At 40.3% G+C, this 16,134-nt stretch overlaps 1 protein-coding gene and 1 non-coding gene across 4 annotated transcripts in view; both read left to right on the top strand.

Annotated features, from left to right (window-relative positions):
- Nucleotides 1–8,939, top strand: part of SYT1 (synaptotagmin 1) — a 351,719-nt gene extending 342,780 nt beyond the window's left edge. For all 3 annotated transcript variants that reach the window (XM_071552174.1, XM_071552173.1, XM_071552172.1), the window contains 2 exons: nucleotides 694–827; nucleotides 5,862–8,939. In XM_071552174.1, the coding sequence (XP_071408275.1) occupies nucleotides 694–827; nucleotides 5,862–6,068 (341 nt within the window). In that variant the 3' untranslated portion in view covers nucleotides 6,069–8,939. The remainder of the gene's footprint in view (nucleotides 1–693; nucleotides 828–5,861) is intronic.
- Nucleotides 8,940–13,366: 4,427 nt separating this feature from the next.
- Nucleotides 13,367–13,530, top strand: LOC139670768 (U1 spliceosomal RNA). The gene has a single exon (XR_011697544.1). It is a non-coding gene; the product is annotated as a U1 spliceosomal RNA (small nuclear RNA).
- The last annotated feature ends 2,604 nt before the right edge of the window (nucleotides 13,531–16,134 follow it).

The following is a 16,134-nucleotide window of genomic DNA, read 5'->3' as shown; positions in this document are numbered from 1 at the left end:
AGTTTTCCTTGCACAAGAAATACCTGATAGGTACCAAATGAGTTCTGTTACTTCACCACCAGAAGTCGTTCAAAATAACAATGGGAATTCAATAAAGTGGCAAAACCGATTTGTAAGCTATACTGATACCGTGGCCTCCACCTTACTCTGGCTGCATGCAGCACTAAGGTAGAGAACTCTTATTCAAGGGGCAGTCATACCTCCCCAGGGAGGTCAGAGGACAGGAAAACCACAGTGCAGCACTTGCCCAAGGAGTGGCAGGAATAGCTGCCAGGTGTTTGTAGAGCGTCCAGCCACCCCAGCCCTCTATCTGCTGTGTGTGCATTGGCAGCACTCACCAGTCTTGGGAAAACCCCACAACCCATTGCTAAGAAATGCTTGCAGTAAATAACTAATGTTAATGTAAAAACATTTCCGGGGTGGTTAATGAGCTATGGAACAAAGTTAGATGGAATTTACCCCACCTTTGCAATGTTAAGGAGATAATGCAATAAATACTTTGTACCTCTTTCCATCAGGAATGCTTGAGAATCATACAGAAGTTTTTCCATAAGTAGAAATTAAGACTTTGTTTAAATACAAGCTGTAAGGCTTTTCTTTTTTTTAATCTACTCTTATAAGTGTGGGATTAAAATTTGTAGAAAACACACAGAGCTATCCTTCTTAGCTCTGCTTCTTCTCTTGAATGCTTAGATCCCTATGTGAAGATCCATCTGATGCAGAACGGTAAGAGGCTGAAGAAGAAAAAGACTACAATTAAAAAGAACACTCTGAATCCCTACTACAACGAGTCTTTCAGCTTTGAAGTACCATTCGAGCAAATTCAGGTAATGTCAAACAGTGTTTTGTCTTCCTTCTCCATTCCATTTCTCAGCCCTTATAAATATTTAACAGGAATCTTGTTAATTATCACGTGTGCATGCCTTCATTAGCACCTAGGTGCCAGCCCTGTGCTACATTAGATGAGTGTGACTGCTTCAAGAGGGAAATGATAAAATGCAAAGTACTTAGGAAGCTTTGATTCATTGGTGAGAAATGGATAACTGACATTTTCTGTCAACAGAAATGGCTTTTGGAAAAAAAAAATCCACAGGGAAATAGTGAAGAAATGTGCCAGCAAAAAGGAATAGGGATAAAAGAAAAGGAATATATAGCATTTCCCCCAAAATTAATTGAAATAATACATTGGCATCGTCTGTCAAGTTGTGTTCCTTATGCATTATTGGCCCTGTTCCTTGAAAGCACTGCAGCATCACTCTTAAGTAAAGCAGCTAATTCATCCACTATATTTTTTTCAGTTATTTGTTCCACTATAACAATTTTTTAAGTGATTCCTACCTCTCTTGGAAAAAGGCATTTGAGAATCTCAGAGGTCAATATTGCAGTACCTGTTCTCTTGGCATCCCAGGAGAGCTCCAGCAATTGTCCAGTGCCTAAAATTAAGAGTCTCAGAAGTCAGCACAGTGAGCTAGAAGTCACCTACATTAGCAGTGGAAAATAGCAGGACAAGGCGTCATGTAATTTTTTTCAGAGACTGTTACCTACTCCTGGGCTACTGGGAGGCAAATAATCTCTAATGAGGGAGGTTTAACTTCTTTTCATGTTATCTGGTCTTTTATCACAAGAGAGAAGTTCCTCTTTAACCATCTCAGGAGGCATGTGGGAAAAGAACTGCATGCTGGCTTCCCACCCACCCATGGAGTGCCACAACCATGGAAATGTTAAGCAATACAACAGCTTTTCTGGGTGGAGCTGAGTGGGGAAAGTGTCTTTTCAGGGGCCTTGCAATTTGAATGACCACAATTTAAATAATCTGGGAATACATCCTTTTGTGGCCTGTAAGAGATATCCAGGTATGCGTTAAGTACCAAAAGTTTAAATGGCTTTAAATGGCTTGGACAAATTTGGAAGTCATCTCTGGATGAGAACATGGTGTGGGTTTTCACACTCTATATATGGTAGTAACTGTACTGGAAAGAAGCCCAGGAGCCAAGGCCTACGGTTCAAGTAAAACTGTGTGCTTGTATTTTATTGAGTGGTACTGACAAAGATAATAAAATTAGACAAGGTGAGGCCTCATAGGATTGAGGAACTGGAACAGATACCTCCATATAACCAGATCAGAGCTTTCGCATAGTTAGGGGTATTTTGTAGGTACTTGACGATTTTCCCTTCTAATCTTAAGTCATTTTTGTAAGGTGGATATATATGGGAGGAAAAGAACAAAATTCACCGATTTATATATCTCGCATCATTCCTGGAGGAGTGGCAGAAAGGCATGGTGGGCTCAAATGTGGGGACCAGTTGCTTTCAGTTAATGGAGTGGTATGTGGAAATATGGTAGAGCTTCCATTTTCATCGGAATTTTCGTTTTTCTCATATTTCTAATACCATGATTTCAAATGCAGCCACACAAAACAAGTAGCTCTGTAGGAGAGCTTCAGTGTGCATCTGTGGTGCAGTGAGGCAAAGTTCCATCGATAACTTTGTGCCACTACAATTCCTGGCACTGGAGGGTGCTTGAAGAGCTTCATTTCAAATCCACACCACTTGCCTAATTTACAGGAAATCTATGTCCTTAATTGGTAATTCTGTAAATTCCTTTTGTAGTAAAAGCTTCATAACAGCCTGCTGTTCTTTCATTTCATAGCCTCTGAGGCACACAGCCCTTTCCAAACACAGTGGCACTTGTGCAGTCTTGTGACCTTCAGAGCCTTTGAATACATTAAATCAAAAGAAATTTGGTAAGCAAATTTGGTGCAAATTTGCAATGGAAGGTGTTCCAGATTTCTTTCAGTGAGATTCATCCAGCTGTGGAATCTGTTAGAGAAATCAGCTGGACAAATGTACACATACAAGGAGCATGTACTCTTGGTAAACAGGTACATTTTTTACATACTCATTTTTCATGTAAGTCAAAGTGGAGAATTTTGTACTAGTTTCACTGTGAATTCAATATGGAGGTAAAAATAAAAGGGTTGTTGCAATAGATCCTGAGAGTAGCTCAGTTGGTTAAGATTTGGTTGTAATAATGCCAAGGTCATGTATTCAGTCCTCTATGTGGGCCACTGACTTAAGAGTTGGACTCGATGATCCTTGTGGGTCCCTTCCAACTCAGAACAGTCTGTGATCTGCAGATAGGGAAAATAAGGCTCTGACTCCACGATATAGTCAAATTCTGCATTTCATTGCTTATTGTTCCCTTTTCTAAGGGAATATGAGGTGCTGAAAAGGTAAGCATACTTGTAATCCTACACTTCCCTTTATGAAAATGTATTCCTTTTCATAATACTTTCAAAAGTATTATGGTTTAGATGTTTAAATTTTTGCCTTTTTTAAATATAAGTTTGTCAGAATGACATTATAGCTATCTACTTGAGTTTATAGCCCCAATTTTAAATCTGCAATTATGGACTTTGGCCATATGCCAGTGTATTTTGGAGTTAGTTAGGAAAGGCTATGTTTAGAAGTTATTTCATTATGACTACTAACATGATTTCATCATTAGAAAAGCACTTTTGAAATGATACTTAGACTTAATATGGTAAGAATCACTGTGACTTTTGGGTAATTCAAGTAAAAGTCATTAAGCAAACTTTCACTGTCAAATTAAAAGTAATGGTTTCACAAGTTTGTTGATTGTTGGAGAACAAACAGAGGGAGGTCATGAAGGGAAAGCAGCTCAATAGCAGTACCTCTGTGTAATTTTAAATAAGCCAAACATTAACATTTTCAACAAGTCAATAGTGAGTATAAATTCTGGCTCTTAAGGGAAAGCAATGTCTTTTAGGGTAATGGGAGAACACCACTGGGAAGTCAAATCCTGTTGCTCCAGGCAGATCAGGCATGTGTTTTGCCACAGCAAAACAGACTGCCTCTGTAGGCAGCAATGTCTCCGGGCCCTTTCAGTCCAAAGGGCTTAATCACACCATGGAAACTGCTAATCCAAGTGTTTATTTGGAGAGGCAGTGCTTTCTACCAGCACCTCTTGGATTTTGCAGTGCAGCTGCTCCTTTAATATATGGTATAAAGGCAAACAGATGCTCTCATTTCTCTGTACGTTTAGGCCAGAGACCACAAGGTGAGAATCATCTAGAAATTAATCATCTCAGCTAGCTATTATTACATCTTTATAGAGTAAGGAAAAGGGTCTTTCATTTACAGTGCTCATTTTTATCTTACAATTAACACTAAAAAAAAATTCCTACAGTCACTAGCCCCCAAGCTTCTAGGCACAGCAGGCAAGCCATTTTTGTACTGTAAAAAAATAGTCTCACGCTTACTTTTTATATCTGTGATTGTACCATGCATCTAAAACATAAGTGTTCATTTGGGGAGGTACCATTAAAAGTGAGTGTATTGCAAACAGCAACACTGAAACATGATTTTGGCATCTAGAAATACTTGCTTCAGGATATTGCCTTTTATCCTGAGTGCTCTAGGGAGAGAGAGTCTTGAGTTTGATGTACACTTTTGTCATCAGCAACTATATAAATACTTTAGTGCCTGTTGGAATCATCTCTTTCTCTGGCTCAGTGATTTGTACAATCTGCTAAGGGAATGGACTTTATAAAATAAACCTCATGAGCCTGGTCTTGCTACTTTTAAAAGATAATCCTATTACAAGCACTGAAATTAATGATTCTAGTAAGAAGACCAGATTGTAGATATATTTAAAGCCTTAAATGTGAAAACCTGATTCTTGAGAATTAAAGATTTTTCTGGACGAAATGTGTTTCAGGGTATTTCTGCCTTCTGTTCAGGAAGCTCCCCCTGTAATTAAGGAATCAGGAGAAGAACTGTATGATCATCTTTAAAAACAAAGCTCTATAAGGAGAAGTGGTTACAATTTAATAAAATCAGCCCAAGGCTGTGAATATCTTAGGTGTTGTTGGGAGGAACACCCCACTGAGGGAATAGCTGTGTCTACTCTTTTGACGAATATTAAAGACCTGAAGGTGTGGAATGTGTGCATATGCACACAAATGCATACCCAAAGCTTGGCCTGAATATCTCCCAGTGTGTCCCAGTCTAAATGAATGGAAAATTGTCTGTGAGCCGTGACAGATGAACTCGCACAGACTTTGTGGGACTAGTTCAACTGTGTTTGCCGGAGCGCACCATTCCTACAGAAGTGGCACTCCAACATCAGCTCAGTCATATGCACTGCTAGTGTGTCAGAACCCCGAGACAGTGGGGTTGGTACTCCCCTGAGCATGCAGCCTGTTTTCTAGACAGAATATACACAGTATACACCCATATTTACGTGTGTACACATGCTCACACATACACACACACACTGAGATGAGGATGTGTGTGTGTAGTAACCATAGGGGCTGTTTTCTGAATTTATCTGAAAAAACCTGACTAGCATGCTGGATAGATGGGTAACAGTTATTTAGAAGCAGAAAAGAAATTGACAGAATACAGTACAATATTGAAAACATTAATTTGGGGTAGAACCATTGCTGAGCTTTAGCTGTTAACTTATTTCCTTTTAAACAATAATGATGTGTTAAATTGCAGAACTTCTGAACGAGCTTACCTGTAAATTGTTCTTCTACATACATACACACATAAAGGAGAAACAATCAACCTCGATTTCCATACGAAGCTCGTTGATGCAAGGGGGCAAGTTTCAAGTTAACAGTGAGGTTGTAAACTGAATTTTATTCCAAAGGCTCACAGGAAGCAAAGACAAAAGTTTGAATTTGCTTCTTGCTAGGGGAATCTGCTCTGGCTGTCATACACCCTCTTCGTGGCTTCTCCACTGTGGTTGTCTGGGTTGTCTCTCCCCACATTCATGCCTGCTCACCTTTCCATTATGGTCTGCTCACTGCTCTTTCTGTGTCTCATTGTAGAAAGTGCAAATTGTTGTGACTGTTTTGGACTATGACAAGATTGGCAAGAACGATGCCATCGGGAAAGTCTTTGTGGGCTACAACAGCACCGGAGCAGAGCTGCGGCATTGGTCAGACATGTTGGCCAACCCCCGGCGGCCCATTGCACAGTGGCACACCTTACAGCCCGAGGAGGAGGTAGATGCCATGCTGGCAGTCAAGAAGTAAATTAAATTAAATTAGATTATGAAGAAGAAAAAGAAGAAGCCTTTCTGCATTTGCCCACATAGTGCTCTTTAGCCAGTATCTGTAAATACCTCAGTAATATGGGTCCTTTCATGTCCAGCCATGTGTTCCTGACACAGATCAGTTGTACTTTTAAATTCCCATTTTAATTTGCACAAACTTAAATGTAGAGAGCCTTCTAAAGGTACTTCATGTCACCACTGCCCCCCAGATCTACTCTTCTTTTAAGCAATATGATGTGTAGATAGAGCATGACAGAAATTATTTATTGTATCACACAGTTGTATATATACACCAGTATGCTGAGAATTTATTTCTAGTTTGTGTATTTGTATGTTGTAAGCGTTTCCTAATCTGTGTATATCTAGATGTTTTTAATAAGATGTTCTATTTTAAATTATGTAAATTGACTGAGATATAGGAGAGCTGATAATATATTATAGGGTAACTATTGTATCGTCTGCATTCCAGAAAAAAAAAAAATCCAACTTGTAAGGCACTAGTAGTGTTACACTGACATCTTAAAGGACAACTTAAATCTGAGCTTTCAACTGGACCATCCTAATAACACACTTCACATCCACAGCACATCTTGGAGGGGAAAATCCAATCGGGTAAGACTTCTTTCACAGGCAGCTTAGCATGATCTGAGCAGTTCCATGGCTGACCTCAAGGAGATGTAGCCAGAAGCCAGGATACAATTTTTTTGTATATATTCCAAAGCAAACACCTAACAGACTGAAGTGGCTTTAGATTGAAAGCCGAGGAAGCAGTTCCATAGAAGGCAACAATTTCATCTAACATATAAAGAAAGACCACTGCAGAGGTTGTGCAGGGAAGAGGAGGGAGATGCAGCAGTAGTGAAATGCTGCCATGAAAACAAGAGTAGCTCTCCATTATCACCTTTATACAAAATTTGCATACTGTGAATTCCATCCACGATTTCACATTATAATGAGTTTGCACATTAGACTTTGTAACAAAATATTTTATTATACTAACTCAGATTAGAAGGAATGCAGAATATTTTTTAGACACAGCCGTGTGAGTTTATTATACAAAATAGTTTCATGGTAAACAGACAGTATTGTAATCCCATCAGAAGATGACAAAATTTAGCCATAGTTCTAAATGCACTTCAAAGTAAGCCAAAAGAGAACAGCTAGTGACCTTTTATATACTATTTATACTTAAGTTTTAATTTGTCCTTTAAAAAAGTGAAAACAAAGAACAAGTTCTAGAAAACTGAAGCAACCTCTTCTGTATACTAGATGCTCGTTTCAGGAGGAGTTTTTAAATGTTTTAAATGTTATTATGTAGTAAATGGCACTATTATGAAGCTATTAGTCATTCCATAAGAGTCTTGAAAGACTGCTCTGTGTATCACTGTGACTGCCGTGTGTGCTTAGAAATGTAGTTTTCTCAGTGGATAGCAATCAATTTATTCCGTAGTGATATTGTAATAATACTGCCATTCCCTTCTACTGCACTGCCGAAGGAACGCATAGCACAAGCAGTTCTAGTTATTACGGACCAATTTAGAACTGGAGAGCTATGCGGGGGACAAGGATGCTCTAGTGAATGGGTTGACCACGCAGCATTTTGTCAAGCCCTGTGCAATACTCTACATTTCAACCGCCCTCAACCCCTGCTGCTTTATGTAGACAGTCATCTTACAGCTCCCCAGCATGTCATCTATGCTTGTACCATCTCATCAAGTTATTTAGGGCATCACTTCTATCTCATGTACTGTCCTTTGAGGCCCCTTGCTTATCTTTCCAAGCTGTGAATGTATTTATAATGCTTTGAAGAGTTCATTATTTTCAGCAATGCAAACTACCCCAGAAATGTGGAAATGCTATTGCTTTTGGAGGCAGGCATGAGAATTAACCATTAATGTTATCAGTCTTCTGTATCTAAAAGAAACTGCTGAAACAACAAAGATAAATGTAGTCAGAGAACTGTGCACTGAAAACTAAATTCCACAGCCTCCCTCAAGGCTCTGCTTCTGGGAGAGGTGCGACAGTCTGAGAGGTCAGTGCAGTGATGGCCAAGCACCACTGTTTCAGCAGGAAAGATATGGGAGGCCAATAAAAGCCTGGATCTCTCACCACCTCCAAAAGTGAGAATAGCAAGATCTATTTTTTCTTCTTTTACATGAAACACAGAAAAGACACAAGTGAGACATTTTCTGATAGAAAAGGCACATACATGCAAAGCATCAAGCTGGAATTTTTTAAAATCTTATCCTTAAGGACCAAACCCCACCAAAGAGAAAAAGTAGACAGTCAGTTTTCCAGCCTATGAGCTTCATGGTCTCCAGCTTTCAGTTGTTCATTCAGGATAGCTGCAGGTTCAACATGCCAGGACTGACTCATTGTGTTAAGGTATTCTTAATGCTTTCTGTTCCTACACTGCCAGACTGAACGTCACCCTAGAACTGGTTTGTAAGGTATGATGATTCTCAGAGACTGAACCTGCCATGTGACCAAGATGACATTTTCATCCTCGAAGAAGCCACATGTACCTTTCTGACAAAGCTGTGTGAAGTATTAGAATCTGATGCTGTAGAAAGATCCTAGTTGCCTTTGTGTATATTTACTGCCTGCTTGAGTGTTTCTCTGTGTGGGTTTTCTCTGTATCTTGTAGAAATGTTTGGGGTGTTTTATCCTGCCATATCGCTCGTGGCCCGCGAGCTGACAACTTTAGCTGTATTTTACCTTCATTTTTGATGAGGTGGTTTATATTTTGTTTCACTTTGTGTAGTGACTTCCCACAGTAGAGTTTTCCAATTGTCGTTAAAATAACATACATATTACACAGATATTCAATAAAAATGTTTTATTTCCTGTTGATGTTTTGGCATTTCTCTTTTGATCTAAAATTTTGAAAGGACATTTCACTCCAAGACTTTCACATAATCATACACTTTGAAGTATCGCAAGTGAAATAGCACAGCACTTCTCGAGGGGCTGTGAAAAGCTGCTTTCATCACTAAGACATTCACAGCCAGCAGTGCCCCAGTAGATGAATTCTTCACCTCTGTTGTAGATGAAGCACTGTTACCTTGTTTACCCAAGAGCCTGATTATTTGCCTTCAAAACCATCATTCTCTATCCAAACATAAACTAGTTTCTAAACCCTGACAAAAACTGCCAAGTAGTTACCTGCACATCACTGTTGTTCCAGACAGTTGTGTTAGAGCTGTGGTTGAAGTTTTCATTTGGAGAAAGATGGTACATTTTAACCTGCGTCCGAGCGTGACTTCTAAGCCAACCATAAAATGAAGCTTCTTATAGATTAACGATCATTAAATAAGACCTCAAACTGGGGGGCGGGGGGGTGGGGAGCAGGCAGCGGGGAGAAAGTGTGAGAGAAAGTGAACAGAGAGGGACTTTCTACAACAGAATGTAGTGATAGGACAAGGGGACAACATATTTAAACTGAAGGAGGGTAGGTTTAGATTAGATACTAGGAAGAAATCCTTTGCTGTGAGGGTGGTGAGGCACTGGAACAGGCTGCCCAGAGAAGTTGTGGATGCCTCATCCCTGGAAGTGTTGGATGGGCCCTGGGCAATTGGGTCTAGTGGATAGTGTCTCTGCCCAGAGTGGGCCTGGTGATGTGAGGAGCATTTACTCCTCCAAAACTCTGAATGACTGATGTTCTCCTAGGTTCAGGCTACAAGCTCCGTGAAGGGGTTTTACTTTAAAAATATACAAAGCTCCAAAGTCCACTCACCAGATTTATTGAAAGGGCCTTCAGTTCTTTTTATATCTTGAGAGAGGGCACGGTAGAAGATGCTGCACATGTTTCTCAAGAGATCAAATAACACACTTTCATGGCAAACTGGAAAATTAGGGAACTTGGCAAAAGTTTGAAGGGCAACATTCAACCAAAATAAAGCATTCCACAAAGCATTGACTTAGCACATACTAACCCATGTAACTTGGCAAAATCCAACCCATCCAGCTTTATGTCACCCAAAATACCAAGAAAGGAGAGTAGGAAAAGTAAAGAGAGTAAGAGAAAAAGAGATAATTATAGCTACCACACCATGTCCAGCTTAGATCCAGCTACCAGGAGGCTGGGAGATGGCAGGGCTGTGACCACAAGGTGGCTGTGTGGTGCTGGTCCCCTGTGGCCTCACAAGCTCAAGTGGGACTTCCATTGTGCCAGCCAGTCTGGGGCTGGGCTGGGGCTCCTGGGCATGTGGTGAGGGCAGTGCTCCTGGTGTCCAGTGACTGAGGCTGCTCCAGGGCTGCCAAAAGAGGCTCCAAGGGGCTGAACTTTGAGCAGGGCACCACCTCACCTTCATGAAATTCCACCTGTTCCTTCCGCCCACACACCCCCCTACACACACCTGAGTTGGTCCAAGCCAATAGTGAATAAATACAATAATCTAGTGCCTCACAGTGATGCCTGCTTGCTCTGCAGGAGCTGAGGTAACACTCCTGTGATACAAAGTAATTTCTCGTGGATATAGGCAGGTACAACATTATGGAGGTATGAGATGATGATGCTTCCTTCTTCACCATCTAAACTGTTACATGATTAGACCAAGTACACACTTCCCTAAAAGAAGCAATTTGCTTAAGAGCAGACCCAAATCTATCAAAGACAATAAATAAAAATACTTTGAGGCAGGTTTTGTATGCACCAACCATTTTTACAGATCTTGACAATACCAAAAAAGATATCTTTGTCAATCAAAACCAGTTTTTTCAACAGGGTAATCAGTTAAAGTCAGTCATTTTAACTAATGTAAGGAAAAATGCTAAAAATGCTTCATATAATAGCTGTTATACTAAGTGGGGAAAGCAGCAAAAATTAGCAATTTTATTCAGCTCATTTAACCCCTAATCAACTGTTGAGAAAAACATTCTTCCCAACTGTCAGACTGTTACCAAAGCAAAATAGTCTGTCTCTCGATCACATTTCACATCATGAGTCAATGAAAGTTAATTGCCTGTTAGTTATGCAAAGCAAAAATTAAAACAATTATATTTTTTGATTACTCTAACAGTCAGTTCCCTTATTTATTTTTTTAATTTATGCTTTAACATTTTCACTCCAGGCTGCCAGTTCAGTTTGTTGTACACACACTGACTTGCTTTTCAGAACATAAACGTACCAAATTCATGTCCAGCCCCTATTTTCAGTGTCAGCTCAAGTGCTGCAGTTCATCCAGGTATTAATGTATGGAAAAGGATTTTTCTTGACATACCACAGAAAGTTTTAGGCAGCCTTCATTATATTTATCTTATATGCATTAAATCTTTATATTCAAGACAGAATACTTTCAATGCTGCTTCAAAAAGTAGTTCCAAAAGCATGTGGCAAATTGGTACAGAGAACATTTTATATGGTACTTTGTGACTGATACCTGCAGCAACATTTTCGGACAAAAGAGATGTACAAAGAGATCTACATCAAGATTATGCTGCATTCACAATGAAAAAGAAATTCTACAAACCAGGGTGTGATACAGATGTCCTTAATGGAGCTTATAGAGGCCAAATAGCTTGGGGAAGTGAAGCTCGTCCTTCCAGGCTTCTGGGCTGTAGGTGGAAGGTATAGCGTGTACAGTATTTCTGGTCCGTGCATGCACTGTGTGACAGCATGCTGAGATTCTGAACAGCCATTTAGACAAAAAATCCCAACCATACCAAATAAAGAGTTTCATCTTCTGACAGAACCAATCTCATCAGTTTGACAGCTCACATTTAATTTCAGTCAACCATTTCATATCTTTGTACACTGTCTTATTACTTACAAGAAGGAGAGCACACAGTGGGCGATGATGCACTGATGTTATACACCAAATGGAGCCGACATCAGTCTTCCTCATAAACAAAAGACCAGTGCACAGAAGTGGCAAAATATTCTCTGCTCCACTAATCAACACACAGTCCTGCACAGACCTAGTTTTGCTGGCATTCTCCCTGAGCCCAGGGACAGTTCTTTTATCTGTCATGTTCACAAACACGTGCCTCAGCCTAGATTTCTCCAAAGGAGCAGCAGTGCCCACTGGCACCAAGAAGTTGTTCCAAAACCCTGACATGGATCTGTCATTGAAGAGTTCCACACTGAGTTTAGGCTATATTTATCTTCTCCCTTGGACCATTCATCACAAGGAGGAGGATTCCTGGCTGTAAACCCTGACTGAAAGCCTGAAAGGTTGGAACCCAAAATGCTATGCTCAAGTCAATTATTTTGCACTTAGTCAGAAACACTCTCATCCACTTGTTCTGACAACAGACTGAAACTCAGAAACCAGCATCCTGCTCAAGATGGATATTTTCTTCATGAGACTGGCAATATTATTAAACCTTTTTTTTTTTTTGGAGATAGTTTCTGTGGCATTCAGACTCAAAGCATTTTACATATTTTCTTCTTTCAAATACAAGATTGCCTCTATTGTTCAACTCAGTTTTAAGAATTTTAAAGCCAACTCACCAAAGAAAGTAAGTGGCTAAATAGTTTAATTGGCTTTAACTCCCTGCTTCATCAAACTTAAGAGTTTCACTTGCTCCTCTCCAGCCATACACAATGATCTGACACTGATTAAGAGACAAAAGCTCTGATGGAAGGATATCAAGGAAATTAAGTAATCAGAGTGACTTACAGAATCCTTTTCATAGGTTAAATAAAGATTAAATGTTCAAATTTCAACATAGTGTATGATTAAGGGTGAGATGCTATAGAGGTTCATTTTTGCAGATGAACATGCATTAATGATCTAAAAAACAGATGAATGAGTTGACAAAAATTTACCTGTGCCGTAAAATTGTTTCAGCTGGAACAGATCTAAATTGTGAGGCCATCTCTAATTTCATTTACTGAGAATACAGTACCCAGACAGGCACTTCAAGTCAAATGATACTGATCACTCAAATATTTTGGAGAGATTTGTGAACAGTACTACAAAAATGTGTCTGAAGATGATCTCAAATGAGAATAGAAGGTAAGAGAGCTAGTCAAGCCACTATGGAAAATGAAGGCAAAACCTCTTTTTTGTACAGAAATTGCTTACAGAAAAATAGATTTCTCAGGAGTCTCTAAGAACACAATGAAAGCTTATGATGAACTGGATGTTCAAATTAAAACCCTCATATATATATATATATTTAGCCCTCATATACACTATTTAGAATATATTTATTTATAGACAACTTTTGCACACCCACAGAACATGCTCTGTGTCCTGGCACAGCACATTTACAGATGCCAGGACACTTCCTGACTTCAGGATGGGCATTTGTTCATTACAGTTTCTGCTGCCACTTACCTGGCAGGGGAGACACCATGATCAGGCAGGTGGTTTTCTCAGGGTGAGGCTCATTCTTTGCACTCCGGGTGTGCTGACCCCTGCGATTTCCCCAAATGCGGGAAACTCGACTGCATAATTTGTGGTGGTGGGGGACTGCGTTCACGCTCTCCCCTTTTTTTATTGACAGGAAGCTCAACGTGAGCCAACACTGTGCCCAGGTGGCCAAGAAGGCCAATGGGATCCTGGCCTGTATCAAAAATAGCGTGGCCAGCAGGACCAGGGAAGTGATCCTTCCCCTGTACTCTGCATTGGTGAGGCCACACCTTGAGTACTGTGTTCAGTTCTGGGCCCCTCAGTTCAGAAAGGATATTGAGGTGCTGGAGCGAGTCCAGAGAAGAGCAACAAGGCTGGTGAAGGGACTGGAGCACAAGCCCTGTGGGGAGAGGCTGAGGGAGCTGGGGTTGTTTAGCCTGGAGAAGAGGAGGCTCAGAGGTGACCTTATCACTGTCTAGAACTACCTGAAGGGAACTTATAGCCAGGTGGGGGCTGGTCTCTTCTCCCAGGCACTCAGCAACAGGACAAGGGGGCACGGGCTTAAGCTCTGCCAGGGGAAATTTAAGTTGGATATCAGAAAAAAAATTCTTTACAGAGAGAGTAATCAGGCATTGGAATGGGCTGCCCAGAGAGGTGGTGGATTCACCATCCCTAGAGATTTTTAAACGCAGATTGGACGTGGCGCTGAGTGCCATGATCTAGTAAATGGACTAGAGTTGGACCAAGGGTTGGACTCGATGATCTTGGAGGTCTTTTCCAACCCAATCCATTCTATGATTCTATGAAACATGGCACCCTCCATGAAAATTTCTCAAAGTACTTTTCAAAGATCAAACTGAACCTTGGGAAATACCTATTGGAAAACTGGAAAACACTGCCCCATTAAGAGCTGTCATGTGATCTGGCATAGAGTAAAAGCCTTCCATGGCAGCTGAATCAGGTAAGTCTTTGTCGTTGGAACACAGGGTATGAAAAGGATTTGAGAGAGTTCTTGGCAGGAAGAAATTCTGAAAGGTAAATCTAAAAAGATCCAATCTTGAGGGAAACCAGGACATTTATGGAGACTACATAAATGAACAGTACAAAAAAGAAGTAGGGCAAATGAGTAAATATGTATCCTAGCTATACAGACTTCTACTGTACTTCACGAAAAGTACAGATTTGTACCAGAGCAAAGATGAGTCCTACCTAAGTCTCATAGTGACTTGTGTTTGAGCCTTCCAAGTTTTCAGAATAAAAATCTGAGAAGATTCAAGTTATGATTTTTGCTTTGCTCCAGGCTTCTGAAATGAGCCTTTTTCTCAGCACAAAGAATTACCTCTCCCACTCCAGCGCATTGAGGAGGAGAAGTGGTTAATGTTCTCACTCCTTGGATTTAACACAAACAAATAGCTGCCTGAAAGGTCTGAGCACCGTGACCATAATTAAATCTACAGTAATTAGTAATGCAACAACAGCAAGCAAGAAAAGCAGACAAGCTTCTTCAACTGACATTTTCTGAAATACAGACAAACACAGAGAAATAAAGTGGCAAAAATGCAGGAAAAAGTAAGAAATTGCTTGCAGATCAGGGGACCAAATCTCTATCTCTTGCCATATGGCCCCAGCCCACATGGTCGTACGTGTTTTTTTCTTTCTGTGCGTCACTGTTCTGTCAATAGAGCCACAAGATCTCTTCTAACTGAACTTCTGATCCCATATTTGCTACTGTTTATGTTGTATTTACAGTGTTCCCCAATCCAGCTGAGTACAAGCTGTTCCATTGTTGACTCTTCTCATGCTTCTCCTGCTCCCTTCTGCCTAGCCAACTTTCTAAAGTTTATTCAACCACCCTGCGGCAACTGGTGCCTATCCATATCTCTGGAATGTGGGTTCAGCGAAAAAGCCTTGCAAAAGCCTTTCCGAGCAGTTAATATTTGTTTTAGAGTATCAGCTACAAAGATGCAACATTGTTAAAGCACTTTCCACAGCAGAACACCACTCTGTGTATTTGCTGTGTAAAGTATACTTTTTTCATGATCTTATTCTATTACTTATTAGCAATGATGAGTCAACATCAGCACTTCAAAGAAGTGTAGTAGCACTTTCAGTGGAGAGCAGATGTGATGGACTGAGCGAAACTGAGGGCTGTTTTTTTCCCCTGCACCAGAAATTCTAACTCAGTTCCCACCATGACTTTCATCATCTCAAGTGTCTTCATCAAACCTCCTGTAACCTTTTCTCTAAGAGTGAGAATACTCTCCCTAGCACCATAATTCAAGCCCATTGCATTATAGCTAAGGCAGCTGAACAATCAATATGGACTGCACATGAGCCTCACCAAGCCTTTTTTGAAGTTGGCAGCACAAACACTTCTCTGATCACATGCTAAGTGGACTGTCTCTGCCCTTGACCTGACTTAGCCTGGTTTGATTTACATTCTCTTTTTAAGGCATCTCATGAGGAGCAAACATGGTCAGACCACTATCCCATACCCACTCTCAGTTACCTTAAAGAAAAATTTACATTATACAGAGTAGACAGCAAACAACAAACAGAATGTCAATACAGGTGACATTGAAATGAACTTCACTGGAATCTAGGTTTTAAAATGCATTGAAAAGATAAGCAAGTTAAAAGCATTATTGGAGAACTCCCTCATTCTCCTGCCAGCCAGGCTGTTTTATAGTGTCTTCACTCTTTTGTATGTGTGTGCATTCATTATCTCCTGGGTGACAGCTCCAT

Source organism: Pithys albifrons, chromosome 3 (genome assembly GCF_047495875.1).
Source record: "Pithys albifrons albifrons isolate INPA30051 chromosome 3, PitAlb_v1, whole genome shotgun sequence".
NCBI lineage: Eukaryota > Metazoa > Chordata > Aves > Passeriformes > Thamnophilidae > Pithys > Pithys albifrons.
The sequence above is the reverse complement of the archived record's forward strand: the minus strand, read 5'-3'. Positions and strand labels throughout refer to the sequence as shown.